Source organism: Leuciscus leuciscus (assembly GCF_965113295.1).
Source record: "Leuciscus leuciscus genome assembly, chromosome: 8".
Taxonomy (NCBI): Eukaryota; Metazoa; Chordata; class Actinopteri; order Cypriniformes; family Leuciscidae; genus Leuciscus; species Leuciscus leuciscus.
In genome coordinates this window covers 43,521,816-43,549,119 of record NC_138732.1, presented here as the reverse complement: position 1 = coordinate 43,549,119, position 27,304 = coordinate 43,521,816, and the positions used below count along the sequence as shown (strand labels likewise).

The 27,304-nt window shown below is 40.2% G+C and overlaps 1 protein-coding gene and 1 long non-coding RNA gene across 3 annotated transcripts; one reads left to right on the top strand and one right to left on the bottom strand.

Moving 5' to 3' along the window:
• Positions 1–215: 215 nt before the first annotated feature.
• Positions 216–1,632, bottom strand: LOC309504827. The gene is made up of 5 exons (XR_014208188.1): positions 1,536–1,632; positions 1,043–1,143; positions 789–924; positions 487–710; positions 216–377 (listed from the first exon to the last, which is right to left on the bottom strand). It is a non-coding gene; the product is annotated as an uncharacterized lncRNA (long non-coding RNA).
• A 13,968-nt stretch (positions 1,633–15,600) lies between these two features.
• smtnl1 (smoothelin-like 1) lies at positions 15,601–26,918 on the top strand. Of its 2 annotated transcripts, none has more exons than XM_082177662.1 (5): positions 15,601–15,844; positions 18,152–18,702; positions 24,183–24,297; positions 25,408–25,559; positions 25,731–26,918. In XM_082177662.1, the coding sequence occupies exons 1-5, from the start codon at positions 15,803–15,805 to the stop codon at positions 26,083–26,085; spliced, it is 1,215 nt and encodes a 404-aa protein (XP_082033788.1). In that variant the 5' UTR covers positions 15,601–15,802; the 3' UTR covers positions 26,086–26,918. The 2 variants fall into 2 exon arrangements, with proteins under 2 accessions (XP_082033788.1, XP_082033787.1); XM_082177661.1 differs by having other exon boundaries at positions 15,601–15,859.
• Positions 26,919–27,304: the final 386 nt, after the last annotated feature.

The window sequence follows — 27,304 nt, the reverse complement described above, 5'->3', positions numbered from 1 at the left end:
CTGACGTTCCGCCACACCATTGGACTGATTTTACATGTGCTTCAAGACGTCATCACGCAAAGCGTTCCCATAGCGTCAATTTCGACGCAACGCGAGTTCCCTTGAAAGGGAACAGCCTGTTACACACACACACACACACACACACACACACACACACACACACAGCAATTCAATCTATAACACCTGAACAAGACAAAGTTCACATGTATTGCATATTCTCAGGTTTATTAAGATCTTTACTGGTCAAATGAGTACAGCGATGTATATTCTCAGGCTGCTTCTGCCGCTGCACGCCCGGATCTGCTTGCATTTAGAGATTTCTTCACTTCTGAGAAGAAATTGATGAATGGGCATATCGCTGCTGCCAATGAACCTTTCTGAGAACGAAATTGGACATAGTAATATTACAACAATATTTTTCACAATGTAAAATGTTATAATCGTTTTGGCAATATTTAATATGAAATGTTTATTTCCAGCACACACCTGTTTGCACTTTGCATTGGCTTCTCCATAACGAATAGAAGTGGCAATATGTTCACAAGTGTTTGCCAAGCTCCATTCTCCACAGCCTTTATTCATCTGTATAAGGGCAGCTATAACGTCTGCCTTTGCTGGTCTTACTTTATCATCTTGGTAATTGTTTACAGTAACATCTTTTTTTATGTCCAGGTGTCTGAAAGCACAGCCAGATGTACCATCTTCATATTCTGTGGAAGAATTATGCAAGAATGGTGAGTATAACTATCTTAATATTCGTATTATCTTTGAAATTTATTGTGTCATACTTAGCATGTCAAAGATGTTGTCCTCCTCCTTTTTTCCAGGTATTTTCTCGTCACCAACAAATATAGCATAGTGACTGGCAACTTTTATTCTACATGGACCTCTTCTGGGAAATTCAAGTATATCTCCAAACTCAGGCTGTATAGTTGAAAAAACAAAACAAATCAGTGGTAAGTAATGGGTGTTCATTAATAATACTGATCAAATTAAATGTGTGATTATTAAAAATGTCTCTAGGGGTGAACAAATAATTTACTCGGTTTGTTTTAAATGGCGGCACATCAGAGAGGCACAGCTGGAGAAGAGTGATGATCAGAATAAACTTAATCGTGCTCTGGCTCGTCATCTTTTACACTCCTTTAAGAGAGAAACTCGGTTAGAACAATTATTTAAAGTATGTTAGTAGAACATTCAGTGACACTTTATTTTACAGTATCATTGTTACACGTTACATGTAGTTACTGTAGTAATAACTATAAATTAGGCATAATTACTAACCATAATGCAACTAACCCTAAACCAAACCCTAATCCTAACCATAACCCTATAGAAAGTACATGTAGTTAATTATTATTACTCAGTACTTACATGTATAACACTGTAACACAGACACCTTAAAATAAAGTGTAACCGAACATTCCTTTAAATGGAATCAGTGTAACAAATCTTTGACCAAGGATAAGTAAAGATCAAAGGCTACAATGTATCAAATAATATATAATATTTTAATAAAACATTATAAAACATACCCAGCTCTGATGGTAAGGCGCTTTGCAGAAAAAAGGAAGAAAGTAAGCTCTAGCCTAGACTGATGATCAGGTAGTGGGGGCTTTGAGAGATTAGCATTAAATACAGTGTGTTTTACATTATAATTTTAATAGATTAACAGTTATTGTGCTATAATTTGGATATTCGGAGTGTAGTATGCAAATGTTAATGCATGAAACGACCTTGATAAAGCAAACCTTGTTAAAGTTTCAAAGGAAAGTAGTGTATCAGATGATCCTGCCAGGTTGATAGACTTTTATGTCGTCATTGAGTCACTGCTGATATCCAACTGTTCTCTCTTATCTATTTTTTTTCCATTGGCCTTTTGCCATCCAGGTGTCCAGGTATTTCCAATGGTTGGCCATGCTTGAAATGAATATAGAAATTAAACAATGTAACTCAAAATGTAGGATTTATTCCTTTTCAAACTTCTTAGAGAAATTCATGGAAATCCCAAAAAGAATTTTTTTTTTTTCAACAAAAACGGAACTCGTCACCTTTATTTCTATAGAGCTTTTTACAATACAGATAGTTTCAGAGCAGCTTTACAGTGATAACAGGACATTTTGTATTTTGGCTGTACAGATCTAGAAGAAGTGTTCAGCTTAAGTAAGTTCAGCGTTGATTAAGTTCCGTTGTAAAAATCATCATAGTTATTTATTCAGTTAATTTCATCAATAAAACAGTTCTACAAAAAAAAAAGGTAACACTTTTGTTATTTATAATGCATTATAAGGGTATTGTTAATGTGCTAAACTGAGGCTAGTCATTAATATGTTCATATATGTAATATGTTCATATATGTAAATCATTCACCTAACGTGATGATAACGCCAGCTCATCCGTGATGCTGCAGTATTGAGTGATCGCATGTGTGTGTGCATCAAAGAGTAAGTTAATCCATATAATGCCAACATCATAATTTCTTTCTGCAGCTGTGAGTTTATGGGGAAAAAAGCACAGGGGTGAAGCTTCCCTGGTTGTCCATGGCGCTACGACAGGACAGCTCCGATGCCATTGTTGGAGGCATCCACCTCTACTACAAAGGGAAGGTTGGGGTCAGGGTGCTTGAGGATGGGCGCTGGAGTGAAACTTTTCTTTAAGTTGTCATAAGCATGGGTGGCTTCGACATTCCATCTAAGCTTAGAAGGCTTACCTTTGAGCAAGGACATCAAGGGTGCATCAATGAGGCTATAGTTACGTATAAATTGACGGTAAAAGTTGGCTTTTTAATCTTTTTAATTCTTTGACAGTAGCTGGTTAAGGTCACTCTGTAACTGCTGTCACTTTTGATTTGTCCATTTCAACCCCCTGATGACTTATGTTATAGCCAAGGAACGTGGTTTTCTTGACGTGGAAATCAAATTTTTCAGCCTTCACGTACAATTGGTTATCAAGCAGCCTTGACAAGACAGTCTTTACATAGTGAATGTGTTCACTCTCAGACTTTGAATAAATGAGTATGTCATCGAGCGGCCACTCACAAGTTCAAGAGGTCTCTGAAGACCTTGTTGGTGAATGACTGGAATACTGCTGGTGTATTGAACAGACCATACGGCATTGCCTGGTACTCGTAGTGCCCCCTAGTGGTGAGAAATTCAGTTTTCCATTCATCCCCCTCTCTGATTCTGATTCAGTTGTTTGCACTCTGAGGGTCCAATTTGGTGTAGATCTTGGCTTCCTGGAGTTGTTCCAGGGCTGCAGGTACTAATGGTAATGGGTATCGGAACTTAACAGTGACGTTGTTCAAGCCTCTATAGCCAGCCAGAAGTGGAGGGACGGATGAAGCCAGAGCTCAGGGCCTACTCTATATACTCTTTCATGGCTTGGGTTTCGGGACGTGAAAGTGGATAAACTTTACTTTTAGGAGGCATGGCGTTGGGTAGCAAGTCGATGGCACAATCCCAGGAATGATGAGGTGGTAGTTTAGTGGATATTAATTTACTGAACACTTCTAGAAGGTTATGGTAACAAGAAGGAATAGCTTTGGAGTGTTCAGTATTAGGGCTTTCAATGCTGGTGGTAAGACATGGTTTGACAATCAGGGTGTTCATACAGAGAGTGGTAGAATTGTGACCAATCGGTCAGTTCTTTATGAGACCAGGAGATGGTGGGGTCATGGAGAGAAAACCATAGTGAAGAAACCATAGTTCTTAGTGAAACATACCAATCTGAAGTTGTAGGGGCACAGTCTGCTGAATGATGCCATCTCCAAAGGGCTTGTTGTTAACAGCGCTGATTTGTATAGGTGGAATGCATAGCTGGGTAGGAATGTTGAATTTGTTGATGAGATCTCGATGGATGAGATTCCTGAGTCGATCAGCGCTGTGGAATAAAAAATAAATAAAAAAACTTCAATAGCGATACTGGGAGGAAGCACAAATGACTTTGTGGGGGAGAGAGAAGTGTTCAACACTCACCCGACTGGTTGAATTGGTAAACCTCCGGGCTTTGTGTGGACAACCGATGCTGTGATGGCCCGGTTATCCACAGTAAAAACAAAGATTGTGCATGCAACGTCATACTTTTTCTTCCTCAGTGGGTTTAGCAAAACCAAGCTGCATGGGTTCGTGGGGAGACTGGAGGGTATTGCAGGTGGTAACACGTGTCTGATTGACTGGGGTGTGTGTTTAACTGGCATGAGTGGCTTTGGAAAACGGCTTTCTCCTTGGAGCATTTCTCATGAGGTTACCCACTTTTATAGCCAGGGTGACATATTCAGAAAAGGAACAGTTTTCACCTTTACACGCAAGTTCAATGTTCAAGCTATTCTGAAACATTGCTTTTCGCGAGACATCATTCCAGCCACTCTCTGCAGCTAGTGTTCGAATATGAATGGCATAATGGCAACGGAAAGGTCAGTATAGAATAGATAGAAACGCTCAGTAAGTCAGATGAAACTGGCAATACTTTGCAACTTCTGTTTGGCGTGGTGAGGCGGGTGCGAGACCGGACACTGCAGAGGTAGCAGAGGGAGTGGTAACAGTCAGTACTCGGGTGAGGGCTCCCTCTGCTGGTGTGACGTTACAGCCCCATAGGCCAGATTTATGTTGGTATGGCAATGGCTGATGTCAAACAAAACGATTCAATAAACTCAAAAACAAATCTCTTTTTGTGAAAATACTACAAAATAAATACTAAGGAATGTTTCAGTTATTTCGTCCTACACCTGATGCAAAATAAAAGGCAAAACAGAACTGAATGACATCTCCCAATGTGAAAATACAAAAAAAATGATATGTAAAATCTGTGCATTTGGAGCAATGTATAACATTTTGTGATTAACTTGTAAGGTCATTATCCACCTCTTAAAAGCTAAGATTTATTCTATTTTCAGGTTTTTCTTCAAAAAGATCAGTTAGTCCACATTATCAGTAGTGAGTGAAGATCTTGTGGCAGGAACTATATCACCTGCCGTCGAGAAAACCCTCCTGCTGGGGACAGAGCGAGAGCGAGGTATTGCCAGTTAATGATTTGCCAGCTTGACTAGTTTAGGATAAACAGATTATTGAGCCTTCCACCAGGCAAGCGAGTTTGATTCAATTGAAGTGCACTCCTTTACTATGTAGGTGTACACTTCATCCTTCAACCGCTGCTGCAAATCATCCTGGCTCTTTTTAACAGTTTTAAAGAGTAGGCCAAAAATGTCTGCCAAGGCTGACCTCTTTGGCAGAGGAGAAGATGCTGACTCTGCTGACACAGATGATGGACTAGCCCCTGTAGTCTGGTCTCACCCTGCAGTAAATTGACAAAAATAAAATGACTATTTAGCTAATTACTAAGTGAGTTAAGTGAACATTGTAACAATGTTAATATGTCCAGTTTACTTGAGAGCAGGGGCGATTCTAGGATTTTCATTTTAGGGGGGCTCAGCCCCCAATGAGGGTATGATGTAAAAAAAAAAAAAAAAAAAGATAGTTTATGGTCTAATGCTCATTATTAACTAGTTTCATTCATTCATCCAATAACATGCATATGGCACGGTTTTATAATCACTGAGGTACCGAATGTGAGGTATTTAGGGGTGTTCGGGGGCATGCTCCCCCGAGAAAATTTTGATTTCTCTGATCTACATATGTGCATTTTAAGATGTTTTGAAGGCCAAAAAAATTGGATGACAATAGCTTTAAAACCATGTGCGGGCAGCTGTTTTTTTCTCACCTCATCAGCATCACACTCTTTTTCTCTTTGTTTTTATCTTGCTCTGTCTTTTTCCCTCCTAAAGCTGAGCTTTGACTGATACAGGCTTTTTATTTTTGTCTGTCAGTAACGAAAGTAAACATAGGGTCAACTGATAGGTTGATTTATGAATCATTTTCTCAGACAAAGCTACCAGGAAAGCTAGGTAACTAAGTCCATCTACAATGAAATATAAATTATTTTATTTTCTAAGCTTTTTAGCCTTTGTAATCAACAATACGGTTGGTTATTCATCAAGTCACCCCGTGAAAATCTATTTAATTTCAAATCATTTAACTAACCAGCTAAACGTGTATTAATGTAACTGTCTATTGGCAATATGATTAATCTGTTCTATATTTATTTCTATTTATTAAAAATAACAACATGAATTATCAATTTGCCACTTCTATAAATCAAGTACTTAAAAGAAAATCACAAATCCCTTTACTCTACTCTTACTCATATGTATGTACACTCCTCCTGATTCATTATTACTTAATACAAAACTATATTTATTAATACAAAACAAAAAAACTCCAAAATAATAATGATGTTTCTCTCTCTGGGCCATCTAGTGCTTTCAGACAATGATGTGTGTCTTTAAATCATTTCTGTGCATGGCAGCATAATGTAATGCCGAAATACAAAATAATATGTTTTAAAGTTTAAAAAGTAAATTAAAATAAATCATGATCGTTTTCTAAAGTATGTTTTCATGGGTGTTAATCGCTTCATTTTTGTAGGAATAAAAAACAACTATCACACTGATAAGGGCTGAAGGTGAACGCAGCGAAACGTATTGGTATTGGATGAGAAACCGAACCGTCTCGTGTTGCTCCCAATGCTCCAGTAACATTACATTATGTAAACTGCAATGCATAAATGACAAAGAACTGCACCGATGCAGATGTAATATCATAGCAATCTATCAATAAATGCACTCACGACACACCTTGTACTCTCTGATGTTCGCTCTGCTCGGCGCCACTGCAGATTGAAAAATGCGCTGAAAATCCAAGCAGACTCAGATAAGGGGAGGAGCCGAAACTTGACGCAGCTTGCCGCCGTTTCATATGAGTTTTTTTAAAGGGGACTGAAGCGATCAAAAATGTATTAATCAAATATTTTTTAGGGGGGCTGGGCAGAAGCCCCCCTAAAAAGGGCCTAGTGACGCCCCTGCTTGAGAGTAAATATCGATCTTAGGATAAAATTATTATATAATTCATACCTGTCCTGCGGTGATTAGAACTTCTGTGATGAGGATATCTTCATAGATTCTCACATGACTGGTCGGATCCAGATGAGGAAGCGTGTGCACTTGTGAAGGAAGTTCTCAAGACCAGGGTCAGAATATCTGGTTTGCAGATTTTCTCTGATGGCTTGCTTGATTTCCCTGGCAGTGGGAGTGTCGTCGTCATTTTGTTTATTCCAAGATCATTTTTTTAAATGGTAAAATCATGAAAACTGATGGTGTTACTTCAGTGCGCAGTATTGTAGTGACGTCACAGTGACGAAAAAACACCAACAGTTCTTCTGATTTTTCCCAGCAGTCGAGATACCTGATACTGCCATTCCTTACTGTGATGCTAAGTTCAAGGTTATGGGCAAAGCCTCCAATATGTGGACAAAATCTTGTTTCATTGACAGCATTAACAATGTTTCTTGCATTGTCCTGATTGATTGATTTATTAGACAATATTGAAACAGAACATTTGTACAAAGAGGTATCATACATCATTTCAAAAACTGTCGAGGAGATACACAAAAAAGCCAAAGGCTTATTTCCATTGTGGTTCTCTATGTTTACAAAATGTAAGAACAGATCATATATGGAGAGAAATCACCATCAAGTTCAGCATCTCACACTACACCACTTTTAAATTAATGATAAAAAAGCAATTTTTTAACTTCCTTTCTAAAAACACTTTCAACTTTTATCTGCTTTATACAACAAGGTCAATTATTCCATGCTATCCGATTGTTAAGGCTGACGTCACACGTCACGTTTAGCCTTTTCCGGGTCCAAGCGCTCCTCTCGTCCAGAAATAACAATGGTGGAACCTGTAAATTTACGATCACGTCCTTCTTAGTGAGGCACCCTTGGCGGTCAAAAAGGGTTTAAATTCCTTTAACACCAACAGAGTGGTTAGTGAAGCTCATCACTCAGGTGGCATAATTAAGGGTAGAGTCCAGGCATCAATGAAAAAGAAGATTTACGAGGTTGAAGTGAGTTAGCTCGGGACACGGGACACAGCACTGCGGCATTGTAAAAACACTCAATAATAACCAAAACACTAGCGAAAGCGGTAGGTAGGTAGAGAGGACCTGGACTTTGGACCCGGAAAGAGTATTATCGGAGAGTGGTTACGTCACGACTTAACAACCGAATAGCACTAGAATATAGAAAGGAATTCATCCCCATTAAACTGTTAAATCTACAAGGAAAAATATCAGTGCTACTCCCCCTTGTGGAATGACTATGCACTTTTTTCACATGTACATAATAATCTATCAGGTACATTGGAACACTTTTCTTTATTATTTTAAACACCAACACCAATTAAAAATGTTTTACCCTTTTTTCAACTTTTAAAAAACCAAGCTCTCTAAAATGTTCGTCATTTAGATGGAAGTGTGGATGTGCTTTCAATATTACCCTGAATAGCTTATTTTGAGCAGTCTGCTATTTATTTTTGGTTCGTTTCGTACTACCACTAAACCAAAATGTTGCAGCATAATCATAGTGTCAAGTCAAGTCAAGTCAAGTTTATTTGTATAGCGCTTTTCACAATACAGATTGTATCAAAGCAGCTTCACAGTATTACATTTAAATAATACAACAAAGTTAGTTTCAAGAGGAATTTATTGATTGATAAAATTAAATTAAATATCCCCAAAATATCCCCAACTGAGCAAGCCAAAGGCAACAGTGGCAAGGAACCGAAAAACTCCATCAAGTGACCTCGAAAAAAGAAAAAAAATTTTGACCGAGAAAAAAAAACCTTGGGAGAACCCAGGCTCAGTCGGGGGCCAGTTCTCCTCTGGCATTTATGAGCTAGAGGCCGGATTGTAGTTTGAACTGTGGGATTATATGAATGCCTGGCTGAAGAGATGCGACTTTAATCTAGTTTTAAACTGGGAGAGCGAGTCTGAGCAACGAACAGTATCAGGAAGACTATTCCAGAGTTTTGGAGCCAAATGTGAGAATGCTCTCCCTCCTTTGGTGGTTCTGGATATCCTAGGTATGACCAAAAGCCTTGAATTTAGTGATCTTAACCCTCTACTGCATAGCGTTGCCCCCAGGCAACGGAAAGTTTTCTTAAGCCCTGTGTTCAGTACATTTTACTTTAAATGATTGCAACCAATTAGAATGTTTGAAAACGTATCAAAGAACAGTCCAATAAGGTTTGGGAGTCACTATCAAGCACCATTTGAAGGCGGGACGTCCTTTTCTGACACATGGTCACAGGAGCACATGGTGTGAGATGAAAGCAAGATTATTTGCTTTAGTAATCATATTTAAAATGACATGAACTGTACATAAAAAATATGTGTGTGTGTATGAAGGTGTAGAGAAGCCTTTTGGCAGGTTTTGTGAATTTCTTTTTATTTTGCATGTTCACAAATTCAGTTTTTCTTTTTGTTGCCTCAGGGCAACGTTATGCGATAAGGGGTACTTTTCAAGGATGTCTTGGACAATACCTCACAATGGCAAATAATGTGTTACAAGTAGGGAAGATGTAGGGTTCCTGGGTGCACAGGAACACCCAAAGTCACCAAAGTGACACTAATGTGCAGCATCCACAGTCATGTTAGAACAGAAAGGGGCCATCTACAAACTGTTCCCACAAAGTTGGGAGCATGAAATTGTCCAAATTGTCTTGGTATGCTAAAGCATTAGGAGTTCCTTTCACTGGACCTAAGGGGCAAAGCCCAACCCCTGAAAAACAACCCCACACCATAATCCCCCCTCCACCAAACAACCCCACACCATAATCCCCCCTCCACCAAACAACCCCAAGCCATAATCCCCCCTCTACAAAACTTTACACTTGGCACAATGCAGTCAGGCAAGTACCGTTTTCCTGCCAAACCCAGACTCGTCCATTGGATTGCCAGTCAGAGTTATTTAAGTGTTTTTCCCTTTTTATTTAAATGATTTCTTGACATTTTTTTATTATTTTTTTTATTTTTGTATTGCTCTCTGAGAATTGTATAATGATCATTTTCTCTATGATTCTTTACCATTGTTGCATAACGTTGCCCTCAGGCAACAAAAAAATATTTTGGGGTGGGGGGGTTGGGGGAGGGACATTTTTCAATAAATCAATAAAATGTTCCCAAATGAGCCAGGAAATGATGTGAAATAATTTTTATCATGTGTCATCAAAATTCATGCAGTAGAGGGTTAAAGAGCGCGATGGATTATAGGGCGATAGAAGATCCGTTAAATAGACTGGAGCTAAGCCGTTTAGGGCTTTATAAGTCAGTAGCAATACCTTGTAATTAATACGGAACTTTATAGGTAACCAATGCAGTGATGATAAAATCGGTGTTATATGATCATATTTTCTTGATCTCTAGCGACGGCATTTTGGACTAACTGTAGCTTGTTTATTGAGGATGCAGGACAACCAGCTAATAAAGCATTACAGTAATCCAGTCTCGAGGTCAGGAATGCATGAACTAACTTTTCTGCATCAGAAACTGATAGCATATTACGTAGCTTAGCAATGTTTCTAAGGTGGAAAAAGGCTGTTTTTGTAACATATGAAATATGATTTTCAAAAGACAGGTTGCAATCGAGTATAACACCCAGGTCTTTTACTGTAGAGGATAAAGTAACAGGACATCCTATGATGTTAAAGTTGTATTGTGCGAGGTTTTGTGGGCGGTTTTTTGAACCAATAAGTATTACCTCTGTCTTGTCTGGATTTAATAAAAGAAAATTACGCGTCATCCAATCTTTTATATCTTTAACACACTCTGTCAATTTGGAAAATTTAGCGTTTTCATCCGGCCTTGATGAAATATATATTTGAGTGTCATCAGCATTACAATGGAAACTAATTCCATGTTTCCTTATAATATTTCCAAGTGGCATCATATATATTGAAAATAACAGAGGGCCTAATACAGATCCCTGCGGCACTCCATAGTTTACTGGAGTTATGATCGATTTTTCTCCATAGTGTGCCTGCACTAATGCTACAGCTAACATGTTTAAAGTTTGTGTATTTAGAAAAGCCGCCTGTCTTGCTAACATTTTTTATCTTTTTATATATTTTTTAATGAACTAAAACAAAGAAATATTGAATGTTGAAAAATATTTTCTCATTATCTAATACACATCCCAGATACTTTACTTTCTGTTTTGGTGTAATGATCAAGTCACCAACCTTTACCTCTAATCTGGAGCTTTTTTCAATTTAGCAGCCGAACCAAATAATATAGATTCGGTTTGACCGTGTAAAAAAAGCTTCTTATCAATAAACCATTTAGAGACCCTTTCAATCTCTCTACTTAACTCATTTTCAACATTTTCTTTCCTTTCATGCGAAACAATTATTGTTGCATCTTCTGCATATAAAAAAAGTTCACTAGAAAATACAATTTTTAAATCATTAACATACAAAAAAAAAAAAAAAAAAAGGACCTAAAACACTCCCCTGCGGAACTTCACATGAAATGGGCAAACAATCAGAAAACACCCCATTTAAATCCACTATTTGACACCTATTTACAAGGTAAGATTTAATCCATTCACAGGCCTTTTCAATAAACCCCATTGATTTTACTTTTTGAAGCAAAACACTGTGATCAATTGTATCAAATGCCTTTTGTAAATCCAGCAACACCATCCCGCTTAACTTGCCTTTATACATTTATTTACCTTTATACATATAATTTACAACAAAATGAGCTCAATGTTAAAATTGACCGGAGTTCTCCTTTAAGGAAATGAATTTGTCAAATGACAAATCCCCCCCCCCCCCCCCCCCCCCCCCCTTTAAATATCTCCCTAATTCTGAGGTCTCAAGGTTGGCAAGTATGACTTACGATGGAGAATTGTTTAATTTGGACGATGGGGAATTGTTTTAATTTGGACTCTGTGCATGCTCTTTGAGACAGTGACCATAGACCTGCATTATATGACTGACAGACAAAAACGGTTTGACCTAAAAATATCAAAATTGAAACTACTGCGGAAAAAAAGACACCTACATCTTGGATGCCCTAGAGGTAAGCTAAAACATACCAAAATTTAATTTCAAAGTGAACTATCCCTTTAAGGGCGCATGCTTGGCCATAATGTAGCGTGTGCACAACGCACATACACTTTGCTTATCTCATCTACACACAGAAGCAGCAGTTCCAATTTTTGCAAACCATACAAGGAAAAATATTCCACATGAGGGAAATCATTGTGGTGTCCATGAAGATGTGAAAAATAGGCATAAATCTAACTTACACATTTACCCAAATGATCATACGCCTGTTTAACCGAAGCTAATTTGTGTGTGTTTCTCCATCCCCAATGTCACTTCTCTGTGTTTTACGGCTCTGACGAGAACGTCGGTCTCCTCGGCTGTGAACCGCTGCCGGCGCTCGTCTGGCAAATCCGCCGTTATAATAGCAATCCGCCATGGAACAAGCGCGCCTGCTCTTAAAGGGAATGTGAGATGATGCTCTGATTGGTTTATTTCACGTTACGCCCAAACCACACCTATGAGTAATGAAGCTACTTCAGACCAACACATTTTAGATTTGCGTCGGGCGCAAGAGTAATTTATCCCGCCCGGTATAATAGCAACAGCGCCCGAGACCCGCCCACAAAGTTACTTGCGTTTTGCGTTTGATACTTGCGTTTCAGATCGTTAAAATAGGGCCCATTGTCTTCAATTTGATCATATATAATCTTTTCCATCACTTTTGATAAAGCACTCAGGATTGAAACTGGTCTATAATTAGTACATTCTAACCTACTACTTTCTTTAATATGGGGATAACTCTTACTTTTTTTTAACTCCCCAGGAACCTTTCCTTGTGTAACTGAGAGATTTATAATATGAGTAACCATAGGTGTAATAACTTTAGCTGAATCCTTAATATACTTTGTTGGAATATTATCTAACCCTGTCACTTTACTACTGTACTTTGGAGTTCACCTAACTTGTTAAGAACATTACTCTCAGTTACTTTTGTAAATTAAAAACCAGCCGGAATAACAAAATTTTTTGTATAATACTCCTTGACTAATTCATCATTAAAAATCCCAGCTCGTGCTGGAAGCTCGTTTGCCAGTTTTTCAGCAACAGTAGTAAAGAAGCTATTAAAATAATCTGCTACCTTCTCCTGATCAGATATCAATCTTTCTTCTAACTTGAGACTTATTCTAGATCCTTTGACCTTGGTCTTTTTGCTATGTCCTAAATCACTCAAATCTTTTGAGTATCCTTCTTCAGTTCACTAATCTTGTCATACAAATCTTTTATCTTATCTCTTACCTCATTTCTTTTAGATTTACATTTCTCAAAATTAAAATCATTTCTATCCTTTTTAAAATCCTTAAAACAATCATTTCGGTCCTTAATTACCTTTAAAATACTAGCTGTCATCCAAGGTTATGGCCTTTGCTTTATTCTTATCTCTTTATAGGGGGCCACCTCATTCAATAATTAAATTTTGTATTTTATGTTAAACCTGTCCCAAGCCAATTCCACATCTTCACATTGCATCACCTCAGTCCAGTTAAACTTACTAAGTTCTTCTTTAAAAAATTCTGGACTGTATTTCTTGAGTGACCTTATTTTTGCTGTATTATGATAATAATGGACTCTCTCCTCAATTTTCTGATTAGATAAACTATACAGTGATCACCAATACCAGCCTCCAAGACCCCACTTCTACATATCTTAGAATGATCCGAGACCAATATAATATCAATGATAGTTTGGGTTTTAAGAGTAATCCTAGTTGGGTCCACAATGAGCCGTTTCAATGCATATGATTTACAAAATGTTTAAAGATTAGAGTATTATTTTTTTTGCATATCAGTATTAAGATCCCCCAGAATTATTTTCTCTTGACCTATTGAATTTGAACCATTTAAGGTCACTTCCAGTCTCTCCTTACCAAGCAATAGTTGGCTATATCTATCTCTGCGTCCATTATTGATTCATCCAGCCATGTTTCACTACAACTAAACAGAGACACATTTGATTCTTGACATAAATGCCGTAGTTCACTTATCTTTGGAAGCAGACTTCTAGCGTTGAGGTGGACCATGTTTAGACCCTTCGAAGCACCAATAGATCTCATTCCGTTAGCTACCGAACCCGTTTGATCGCTTAGTAACTGAGGGTCTTCCTCAACAACCCCAGCTCCTGTATTCCTCTGTGGCCTCAATGGCCCGCCGGCTTTCACAGATGTAGAAAAAATGTCCTCCATCCCATTTTCCATTCGAATTAAGTGTCTTAACTCGTAACAAGGGAGCATTTCATCCACTGGTCTGCTATAGAACGCCGACATTGCTCCATAGCCGTTGCACGGTTTTTCATGACAGAATCACCCATACTAATTCCCTCAAATGTACTCGCAACAGGGCCGGGGCACTGATGTATCTCCTGACACAAGGAGACATACATTCTCTATAATTATCGTTATAATTAAGTCACTTAACTGTCTTCTCATTCTTCCGCTTCGCCCTTGTTTCCTCGAACAGGTGATCCACAGGCGACATATCAGCGTATAAATGACACTCTTTCCAAAACCTAAATGCTGGCATCCATAATGTGTTTGATTAAAAACACTACTACTAATTAAAAAAATCCTACTCTCGCTTCAAAAGGCTGGCTAAAAGCTACAGGGATTAGTTTTTGTAAAACCTGTAATCTATTTCTGCCTACATTCAACGTAAAAAGTGGACGGGTGAATGAAAACTGAAGGCGGAGGCATGACAGTATCATTAGAAAAGCAGAAATTGTGTTTAAGATTGAGCGCAGCAGTCTGTAAGTGGTTCAAACAGAATCAGATCGTATGAACTATGTGTGTGCCATACGGCATATGTTCTGCATCCGCTGAGGAACTTTGCATTCGCTCCCTATACCTTCTGCATTCTTTATGAGGGAACGTAAAAGCATTGACAAATAATTTTTTTTTCCCATCTCATATTTCCTCCAGCACCATTTCTTTTGAGGGGCTCCGTAGATATTAACCTTTGCCTTCAAATTAAAGATTGACATGTTTCTATATACCTCTGCACATGAAGTGGCTTGAGCTGAGGCAGAGAGGAGCGCACAGAGGAATGGAGAGAACAGATAATCATGGGTGGCGAGTGAATGAGAGCAAAGATAGCAGGCTATATTTAAAAGCATCTGCTCTGTGTTGAGGGAAGAGATGCTCCTCTGCAGGATAAGAGGAGCTGCACTGGTCCACTGCCATAATGAACTGCAGTCTGCGGTGATACAGAAGTGGACAAAGTGAACGAGGAGATAAAGGACAAAACACTCAGTTCCACACTCCTATTAGGCTCACACTCACATAAAATCCCTAAGAGTGGTGTGTATGCATACACAAAATAGTAGGAGTGTAAGCCAGTAAGGTTGAGAGAGGGCAAGCCAGTTCACATCCAACTCGCAGAATCTCTTAAAAGACATTTATATCTTCAAAGACTATTTCTGTCATCAAAGTTTTAGACCATTCAGAATCTTGGATGTGTGTCAGTACTGTTTATTCCTACTGTGTGTGTGAGTGTGTGTGTGTGTGTGTGTGTGTGTGTGTGTGTGTGTGTGTGTGTAATGTTGTGTATTCCTCACCAGCACTAACAGCTGCTCAGTGGTTCTGTTCGAGCCAGTGTTACACTATTTCTGGAGCGCGAGTTGTTTAAAAGGTCAGATAGAGACAGAAGGAGAGAGAGAGGAGGGGGGAGAGAGGGAAAAGATGAAGGGAGGAGACCAAGAAAATCAGAAGAAAGACAGAGAGGTGAAGGAGGGGGAAGACAGTGTTGTGTGTCAGTTCAGCGATTCCTGTAGTTTGACTGGCTTGAACTGAAGACTCTGGACGAATGGAGGATTCAGAGGATATCGCCGTGACCAGCGAGACAGAGGTAATGAAGGAGCAGGTAACATGTGTTTCTCTCTCTCAGTGTGTATTCTCTCTCTCTGTCTGCTCACGGTAACCCTCGTGTCCTAACCCTGAGACCCCAACGCCCTTTTAACATCACACAGATAATACGGTATGCTAATTCAGTTTGGGTTGTCAGAGACTCCAGATATAAACATTGATAAATGCAATGAATTTTCACAAGCAAAGATGTGACTATACCCCGGACATTCTCAAAACTTTAGCTTACGTTCTGGCACGAGGTTCTCTCAAAGTTATGAAGAAACATTCTTCCAGTAATGTTAATACAACATTCATTCAAAGTTATCTGGTCTTTAATAATGTCCTCAAATCATTAGCTCAAAAACATCATCTGTACATCATTCATGTTTTTACCTGAAATGTTTTAGTTTGAACGTTCAAAAGTAACGTTCCCATAATGTTTTAAGATTAATACAAAAAAAAGTATGTTCCCTTAATGTTTGCAAAACCAAGAAAAAAAGCATTTAATATTTAATAAACTGGATATGTTTGAACATTCTGAGAACATTCAGAAATAACATTTTCATAACTTCATGGGAACGTTAACAAAACTTTCTTAGAATATATTTTTGTTAGCTTGGTACAGATACATTCCAGGTGTTTATATGGTTCATTTTTATTTCTTTTACTATATTTGTGTAATGTGTTGCGCTGGGGTCAAACTGGCCACAAACAGAAACAAGAGAGCAGGTCAAGCAGATTTCTGGAATATGCAACAAAGGGTTAAAACTTATATAATATCTGTCAAATGAATTTGGAATAATTCAGTGAAACATATTAAACAAATTTGAAGGATAATAAGAGGTTATTTTGGATGTACTACAATACATTTTTCTCTGGGACCCCAAACATTAAACCCATAAAGTCAGAGTCTGCACAGAACAAAGTTACAATCAAATGCATACAAACTCACAATACAGTGTGTCACACACACACACACACACACACACACACACACACACACACACACACACACACACACACACACAGGCTCTCTCTCGCAGTCTGAGGGTGTATGTTCAGTGTTTCCACAGATGATTATTAATGGCAATATTATGTAATTATTATCATGTTGTAATACGATATGAACACATTTACTCATGCTGACCACCCCCCAGCCACCCCACACCCCCACCCCCACCCCCACCCCCACCCCACACCCCACACCACACACCACACACACACCTGCTCATTCAGTGGAATGCTCTTTATACAACTGGTGAGTCATGACCTCATGTGACACCTGGCACAGCTAAGCTAAACACACACACACACACACACACACACACACACACACACACACGTCTATATTACTAACGGGACTATCGCTCTACACTGGCCAAGAGGGGACTAGTGTTTCTGGTCATTTTGAAGAAACAAAAATGACATACAAAATGTTATTTTAAGGTCTTTTTTCATAATATAACTTTAAATATGCAGGTATGTGTGTGTGTGTGTGTGTGTGTGTGTGTGTGTGTGTGTGTGTGTGTGTGTGTGTGTGTGTGTGTGAACAGTGAATTGAACTGGCGTAAAGTCTGTCTTCATTATGAAACACACACACACACACACACACACACACACACACACACACATGCAGGCACACACATGCACACACTCCCTCAGACTTACGCACACACTCACTCAGACTTACGCACACACACACACACACACACACACACACACACACACACACACACACATTACAGATCTTCACAAGAGGATAGATGAAATAAATAAACTTGCACTACTACAAAACAGCATAGAATAGTTAATAATTACGCAATTATGCTATAATATATGCTGTATATGTTGCTAGTAGGCTAACAATTTACAAACCGCGCATAAATTAATTATGTAGGATTTCTAAACAGTAATCCATTCAATAATCACCGGTAAAAGCTTCTTTCTGCCAGTTGAATCACATTGAGGAGGGTTTAGATTCTATGGAGAGACCTGAATGACATGCTTCAGTGTAACTTGATTACTGTTAGATTAGAATTAGAAGTAGGTGCACTTTTATAGGTTTTTCCTATTAAACTTATGGTTAAGGGATAGGATTTAATAGTTAGGTTCAGGTTAAGGTTGTACACTTTTAGACTTCCAAACGTACACAAATTCTCACACTCACCTTGATAAATGTTGCATTACTTGTGTTTGGGGTTCTCAGATATAAAACATAAATGCAATTAATTTTCACATGATAGAATTGGTTGGTGTACACACAGTAGAGATGCACTGAGTGGTAATTTTGTGCTTTGGTGTTATTCAGTGTGTTGAAGCTGACTCAGAGCCAGGAGGCGGGACTGAGACAACAGAGGGCGGAGCTAATGAGGACAACACAGAAAACCAGGAAAACACAGGAGATGGAGCCAATGAGAGGGAGGCATGTGAGCACGAGGGCGGAGTCACAGAGCATGTCAACACAGTGGAGGAGAAGGAGAATAAAGAGACGGACATCACACAACATAAAGCAGGAGAACAAGAAAAAGACACAGAGGTAAATAAAAAGAAAGAAAGTGAGGCAGAAGAAGAAGGAAAGGAGAGCAATAATGTCCCTCATGAGGAAGATAAGGATTCCTGTGATAAAGAAGGACAACTTGAGGAAAAGCACAAAGAAGAGGAGAAGAGGGCAAAAGAAACTGAAGGCAAAACTAAAACGAAGGAAGATGAACGAGATACAAAAGAGAAAAAAGAGACTAAAGATGATGTCAAAATCAAACCAGAAAATCTAGGAAGAAAAAGCACAAAATCCTCCATCTGTTCGCGATCTGCTCGACCCTCGACCAGAAGAGACGCCATGGCCAAGTTTCAGAAGGACCAGTGAGTCATCTTATTATCATCCTCCTTATTATCATTCTGATAAACCTCATATAGTCCTCAGTCACAAATACCATGTGCCTAAAAGTTTTGATCACCCACACAATAGTTATATTTATTGTGTGTAAATGTCTCAGGGTTCTGTATATAACCCGGTTCCATGAGAATGTAAACGAGACGCCTCATCATGCTGTTGACGCAAATGGGAACGCCTTCAGCGTGAGCCAGAGTCTGAGTCATGTGAAGGACATGCCAAGCTATTGGCTTATGACGAAGTCAGGTGACGCAACGACGAGTGCTATCACATCTATAAACTAGATGTACCGCATCGCGGTACAAAATATGACCGCCGCTCAGGCCTGCACTGGCTTTCCACAAAAATAAATGACGTGGAGTAATTTGGCTGTATTGCGTGTTTATGTATATACCTAAAAAAAGTAATAGTATGTGCATGTCTGTCTGTGTGTGTGTGTGTGTGTGTGTGTGTGTGTGTGTGTGTGTGTGTGTGTGTGTATGTGTGTGTATTTGTGTATGTGTGTGTCTGTGTGTGTGTGTGTGTGTGTCTGTGCGTGTATGTATGTGTGCGTACATGTGTGCGCGTGTGTGTTTGTGTGTGTGTGTGTCTGTGCATGTGGATTTGTATGTGTGTGTATGGGTGTGTGTCTGTGCGTGTGGATGTCAGTGTGTGTGCATGCTTGCGTTTGTTTGTATTCCTGCATGTGTGTGTGTGACAGTATCATCCTAAACCAGCAACCCTTCGCTCAACAGCACCATCTACAGGCCGATGAGTGTACAGTCACTAAATGTGCACATAAATGAATTTATTTTATACCCCCCCATGGATGAAATTCTACAAAACTTAGCAGAGGATACCCCCAGAGGTTGTCAAGTTAATCATACACATGAAATATGGTGCAGTTCTGAACATCTCCACTGAAGATAGGGGCGATTAAAGCAGAATAATATTGCATTTTCATTTTTTATGGGAGGGGCGCAAATCACAAATGAGTGATTATGGGCTAGGTTGATGTGCCATAAAAATTTCTTAATCCTCGGTGCCACGGTTCAGGTAGTTATTTAGGAAAAACTGCATTTTTTGGGGTTTGGGGGGGCCCAGCGCGGGGGGGGAGTGGCCCCCGGGGACCAAACAAAATTTTTCCGTAGAAGTGTAATGGGGCTACATGCCCACCAAATTTCATGTTCCCCGGTGCTTCGGTGTCCCTGGTATCGTTGACGAAAAATTTACGGGGGCCCCAGCGCGGGGAGGGGGGAGTGGCCCCCGGGGACCAAACGAAATTTTTCCGTAAAAGTCTAGTAGACGAACATACCATAAAAATGTCTTCATCCTCGGTGCCACGGTTCAGGTATTTATTTAGGAAAAACTGCATTTTTTTGGGTTTGGGGGGGCCCAGCGCGGGGGGGGAGTGGCCCCCGGGGACCAAACGAAATTTTTCCGTAGAAGTCTAGTGGGGCTACATGCCCACCAAATTTCATGTTCCCTGGTGTTTCGGTGTCCCTGGTATGGTTGACGAAAAATTTACGGGGGCCCCAGCGCTGGGGGGGGAAGTGGCCCCGGGGACCAAACGAAATTTTTCCGTAACATACCATAAAAATGTCTTCATCCTCGGTGCCACGGTTCAGGTAGTTATTTAGGAAAAACGGCATTTTTTTGGGTTTGGGGGGGCCCAGCGCGGGGGGGGAGTGGCCCCCGGGGACCAAACGAAATTTTTCCTTAGAAGTCTAGTGGGTCTACATGCCCACCAAATTTCATGTTCCCTGGTGTTTCGGTGTCCCTGGTATGGTTGACGAAAAATTTACGGGGGCCCCAGCGCTGGGGGGGGAAGTGGCCCCCGGGGACCAAATGAAATTTTTCCGTAAAAGTCTAGTAGACCAACATACCACAAAAATTTCTTCATCCTCGGTGCCACGGTTCAGGTAGTTATTTAGGAAAAACTGAATTTTTTTGGGTTTGGGGGGGCCCAGCGCGGGGGGGGAGTGGCCCCCGAGGACCAAACGAAATTTTTCCTTAGAAGTCTAGTGGGGCTACATGCCCACCAAATTTCATGTTCCCCGGTGTTTCAGTGTCCCTGGTATCGTTGACGAAAAATTTACGGGGGCCCCAGCGCGGGGGGGGAAGTGGCCCCCGCGGACCAAACGAAATTTTTCCGTAAAAGTCTAGTAGACCAACATACCATAAAAATTTCTTCATCCTCGGTGCCACGGTTCAGGTAGTTATTTAGGAAAAACTGCATTTTTTGGGGTTTGGGGGGGCCCAGCGCGGGGGGGGAGTGGCCCCCGGGGACCAAACGAAATTTTTCCTTAGAAGTCTAGTGGGGCTACATGCCCACCAAATTTCATGTTCCCCGGTGTTTCGGTGTCCCTGGTATCGTTGACGAAAAATTTAAGGGGGCCCCAGCGCGGGGGGGGAAGTGGCCCCCAGGGACCAAACGAAATTTTTCCGTAAAAGTCTAGTAGACCAACATACCATAAAAATTTCTTCATCCTCTGTGCCACGGTTCAGGTAGTTATTTAGGAAAAACTGAATTTTTGGGGGTTTGGGGGGGCCCAGCGCGGGGGGGGAGTGGCCCCCGGGGACCAAACGAAATTTTTCCTTACATTTACATTTACATTTATTCATTTAGCTGACGCTTCTATCCAAAGCGACTTACAATTGCTATATATGTCAGAGGTCGCACGCCTCTGGAGCAACTAGGGGTTAAGTGTCTTGCTCAGGGACACATTGGTGTCTCACAGTGGATTCGAACCCGGGTCTCTCACACCAAAGGCATGTGTCTTATCCATTGCGCCACTACCACCCCCTTAGAAGTCTAGTGGGGCTACATGCCCACCAAATTTCATGTTCCCCGGTGCTTCGGTGTCCCTGGTATCGTTGACGAAAAATTCAGTAAGGTGACAAAAAAAAAAAAAAAAAAAAACTTTGACAATCCCTATATGACCGGCTAGCTACGCTAGCGGCGGTCATAATAATATCTGTGCGAGATCGGCAAATTGTCTGAAGAAACCGCGCAGGCATAATTGAAGTATGGCAACGTGACGCGGTGCCTCGTTTCCATTCTCAGGGAACCAGGTTATATAGGTTATAGGTTAAGAGGGAACATCAACACCGCGACATGGTGTTGAGGCAAATGGGCATGACAAAACCTATGTTGCCACACTGAGAGGACTCCTGCACACAGGCTGTGGAAAGTTGCACAAGCACTGTAGTACAGGTTGTGAGTCGGGGCAGAAACCCAGCAACCGGTACTCCCGTAATCACCGGAAGTGGCAGGGGTGGCTGAACAGTTCCTGGAAGGGAATGAGGGAGAGAAGTTGCTTTTAGATGTATAGGAACCACTCTCTTCTTCTTCTCTACACGCTTTGCTGCTATGACAGTCGTGAGGTCAGGTCTGCCCACTGCAGGCTGGGACTGCAAAATTGCCGGAACACCTCAGATTGTTTCTTCGCCGCCTGAAACCTTTCAACGACTATACTGACAGCGTTGTCTAACAGGCCAGACAGCGAGACCGGGGCGTCCAGCAGAAAAGATCTTACTTTGTCCTTAATTCCCGAGAGGTTGAACCACAGATGCAGCCATAGATCGTCCGATAGCATGGGCCGTCTGCTTAATGGCACGGAGAGATGCCTTTTGGAGTTCTTTAACTGCCTCGAGGCCTAGGCCCTCGCCGGTGTCCAGTTCTCTGAGCAGGTCAGCCTGGTAACCAGTAACAAGGCCATGGTGTGCAGAGCCCCACCAGCCTGACCAGCTGCCTCATAAAGGCTGATTTATACTTCTGCGTCGGACCTACGCCGGAGCCTCTCCGCTGTAGGCTACGCGTTGGTTTGCATATATACTTCTGCGTCGTTGTCCGTGTTGACGCGCAATTACACATGCAGAGGGAGCATGTGAAACCCGAGGGAGGAGTCTTAGCAGACCAATCGCGTCCGTGTAGAATTGACATGTTGTTACATTTTTGGAGAGGTGCGCGTCAGGGTACGCCGAAGGGTAAGCGCGCTACACACAGCCTACGACGTAGCTACAGCAGGAGTTCGACGCAGAAGTATAAATTGGGCTTAAGCCTGGCCCACTAACGAAGGTGTAGTTCTACAGGACATTGTGTTTGCTATAGGCTTGTAAAGGCTTTTTATATACATTTATTTAAACTCTTGAGTGCCTTGGCTTGGTACGTTTTAATGGATGTAATTCTACAGGGTTTGAGGGCAAGGCTGGCCTCTTTAGTGATGTAGTTGATGCAGGAGACAACTCACAAGCTTCTCTTCCACCCAAGGCATCGACTTATACCCATGTTCATTAAGCCGAACAATAGTCGAATAATCCAACGTCATTGGGTTATGAACACGGGAGAAATAAGTGGCTTTTCATGACTTTAAGATCTCACTGGGGAGAGCGGGGAAAAAAGAAAGGAAGCTTACGTTTGGGTGGCTGGGCCAATTGGTGTTTAACCATCACACGAGTGACGACCTCTAGAAGCTCCTCATACAGTATGTCTAAGAGGAAGATGGTAACTGCCCGCTGGTCACACTCGATTCGTATCATCCTCAATGTCTAGTTCCTTGAAACTAGACCCCCCTGAGAGCAGATCCTTGTCCAGAGCGGAAGAAATCCCAGAGTGAGCTTCCAACTCCTGAACGGGACCCTTGGAGTCTGTAGATAAAGCGAGAGAAAGGGCAGCACACGTCTCATGCTCCTCTAAAAGCTCCATCTCCGAGCCCCAATACGAGGGACCAGAACCACGAGGTGCAGATATAAAATTCCCTTCATCGTCAAAGAGGACGAGGCGGAGTGAAGCTTCCTCACTGTGAAACGCTCACATTTCGGGCAATCAGCTCCCTCAAAAGCTGATCGAGTGTGCTGTGCTCCGAGACCGAGAACACATAGCTCATGTCCAGTGATAAAGTGGGGGCACGGCAAATCACATCTCCTAAACTTAGACTTTTTTTCACTCCTGTTCTAAAATAGACAACAAATATACACTGAGGGTGACAGACAAACCGCTTCTGAAGACAAGCTGGTGATGCTCTTGCGCAGGTGTTATTTATAGATGTGATTGCGCACGTCACTTGACTTCGTCATAAGCCGATAGCTTGGCGTGTTCTACACGTGACTCAGACACTGGCTCACACTGAAGCCGTTCACATTTGCGTCAACAGCATGACGCGGTGTCGATGTTCCCTCGAAAGGAAACTTCCATTATTAGCAATGAATTGGGTTTGTTGAACAGGTGCATTTGTTCAGTAAGTCAGTCAGTCACCTTTATTTTTATAACACGTTATACAATACAGATTGTTTCAAAGCAGCTTTATAGGGATAAACAGGAACATAACCGAATCAATGATGCAAACAGAGTTCAGTTCGGTTGTAAAGCAGCTCTAGAAAGAAGTCATTGTTCAGCTGAAGTCAGCTCAGTGTTGTTCAGTATATCTCTCTGTCTTTAATCTGAATAGTATATGTTGGCTTGTTGTAGGACTCCGGGTGTCAGAAACTTTAAAGTTCAACGGACATCTATAGGCATGGCAGGTGGAGCATCAATCAAACAGAAAATTCTCAATTGGTGCAGGAACAAAACACAGAAATATGAGGTAAGCTAAAGCTCAAACGTATTCAGAAACAAGAAACTTTGTAAACATTCACTCTTAAAACCAGTCTGTCATATAAAGAAACCATAAGTGGCGCCGTTTGTCAAGCGGCTCACACTGAAAATAACAGCAACATTTTGTCACATTTAGCTTCAAACAATGTTTAAAAAACTGGTATGGATTTTTGATGGTCACTTTTTAGCACATTTACAACAATATTTGTCAACTTAGAGATATTTTAAATAGTTAAATCTAAATATTTAATGTTACACCTAAATGTTAAATGTTAAATCTAAATGCTAAATCTAAATCTAAATGTTAAATCGAAATATTAAATCGAAATCTAAATGTTAAATCGAAATATTAAATCGAAATCTAAATGTTAAATCTAAATCTAAATGTTGAATCTAAATGTTTATCATTTATCAAATCTAAATTTGCATATTAGTTAAATATTTAGTTTCACCCGAAACATTTAGATTTAACATTTAGATTTAGATTTAGATTTAATATTTAGATTTAACTATTTAAAATATCTCTAAGTATAGATCCACCCTATAGATCTTATAGCCAGGTCCTGGACCACTTGTAATTTTCACAACTCACAACTTTCAGTTTTTGCTTAGATGTTTCATTAGCTGAACAATTGGCATATTGTTAAACAACAGTACAGTCCAACACTGTACTTCTGGTGAGGTCGTCATATCTCGCTCAAATTACTTTACATGTTCAGACACTTGTTTGGGATCCACCATCATTTCAACACAATCTAATGGAAATCCCTAACAATTTTACATTTACAACTATTTGTCGTACAATTCGCTTAGTCTACAGTGATGGTTATTTTTAGAGATGGACCTTTTCTTTCTAAAACATCACATGTTTTTGTGTGATTCACATCGTACAATTTCATACGAAATCAATGAAATAGCTTCATTATCCGGTAAGATCGGGTTATTTTCATAATCAATGACATTGTGTATTTCTCTTGTGCTGTTCAATTTCAGTTCAAGTTTATGTGCATAGCGCTTTTCACCATACAGATGTTTCAAAGCAGCTTTCCAGAAAATGGCCGTTTCAATAATACAATGTCTGCTATATCATATCTCAAAGGGTGTCTGCATAGAAAACTTCTCTTCCTCTTGGAGTGACGGCCTGGCTTTCTGTGCTCTCGTCCATCGCTTCTTTCCCTCTGCTTTTGACTTCTCCTCCCTCAAAGCCAGTGAACGAGAGAAGAACTTCACTCTGGCCTTCAGTACAGCAGAGTAAGTAGTGTTCACAGTGTGGGACAGACATATGCAAGCGCTATTACACAAAGACGCATTAGTGTGTGAGGAAGAAAGAGTGACTTTATGTGCATTTTTGTTTTCATATGTGGATGTCAAACATCTGACAGTCTGTAAATGCACAACTCTGTCTCTCTCTCATATCTGCAGATCTCTTGCTGACTGCTGCCCCCTTCTGGAAGTGTCGGATATGTTACTAATGGGCAACAAGCCAGACCCGCTGTGTGTTTTCACCTATGTGCAGGCTCTCTGCCATCACCTCTCAAAGATAGAGAAGGAGAGGAGGGAGAAAGAGAGCACGGAGAAGGACACAAACACAGGAGAAGATCGAGGGGTTTCTGAAGCCAACGAAAAAGGAGACGGAGAGGGGGATGAGAGTCGACAAAACGAGGAGACAGAGGAAAACACATCAGATTCTGGCATGAAGACAGAACAAGAGACAGATCCCAGTGAAAATGTTATAGATGTTGTGGATGAGAAACTCAGTGAATTAATGAATGAATGAAAAAAGAAAAGAGAGCCTAAGCATAATTTATTGTTGTCGTAATCTGCTTTTGAGAATGAATAGTGTCTAATGTGGATGATCAGTGTGTTATTCTCTGTTTAAATGTTTTGGGTTTGTATGGGTTTCATTTTGAACCCATGGATTTTACTGTTTTGGGCTGTTTTAAAAATGTACATTTTATTTCGTTTGACTTCCGCCTTCTAACTCATGTCAGAAATATGACGTTTTATGTTTTTATGGTAAACACTGTACATTATAACAAGTTCAGTTTACTTAAAAAAAGATTGGAAACCGATTGCCTTATTTTTGCAGAGTAAACTTAAAGGGAAAATTGAAGTTAAATAAGCAATCAGCTAAGAGTAAAGAAAGATAACTCTTCCTGAGTAAATTAACTACTAAACAATTTCACTTAATATACTTCCTAAATACTATTATTCTCAACATGAATTTAATCTTTCATTTTAAGCTTAAAAAAGAGGCTTAAAAAACTACATGCAGTCGGTTTCCAACATTTCTTTAAGTGAAGTAAACTAGTTTAAGAGAGTAGGCAACACAAGCTTGAAGTTCTCCACACTTAATTTTTTTAATAAACTACTTTAATAAAGTACATCACAATAATAAAACTATGTGCTTCTAAAGCATCTTTCCATGTTCTTGTATAAGACACTTACACATATATAGACCTGACTATCACTCGGCTACAATTACAGCATCAGTCACCGGACCTGCTGGAACTGAACAGACATCATCCACGATTATTCTTCCTTAAAATAATAACTCTGCTTTGTTAAATTCACTGTCGTTATTAACAAAATAAACATATTTATTTTGCATTTTAATCAAATTTTGTGTATAAGGTTGATTTTTATAGGCAAACCTTTAAGTGAAATGTTAAAGATTTCATGCTAGTTTTAAAGAGCGGATCTAAATTTATTTGATGTTTAATAGTTTGAGTGCATTAAGGCTAAATTTGCAAGGATTTGTCTATAGGCTTGTCCCTCAGTCAGATTTTTTCCTTCCTCTCTCTTTGTTACGTACTGCTCCGAGACACGAAGGTTAAGGATCCAAATGCAGTTTTATTTAAAGGGTTATACAGAGTCGTAGTCAAAATCCAGGCAAAGGTCATACACAGGCAGGCAATCCAACAAACAGACAAATCCAGAGGGTGAGGCAGAAAACAGGAAAACCAGGACACGGGCAAAGATCAGGAACCAGGAAC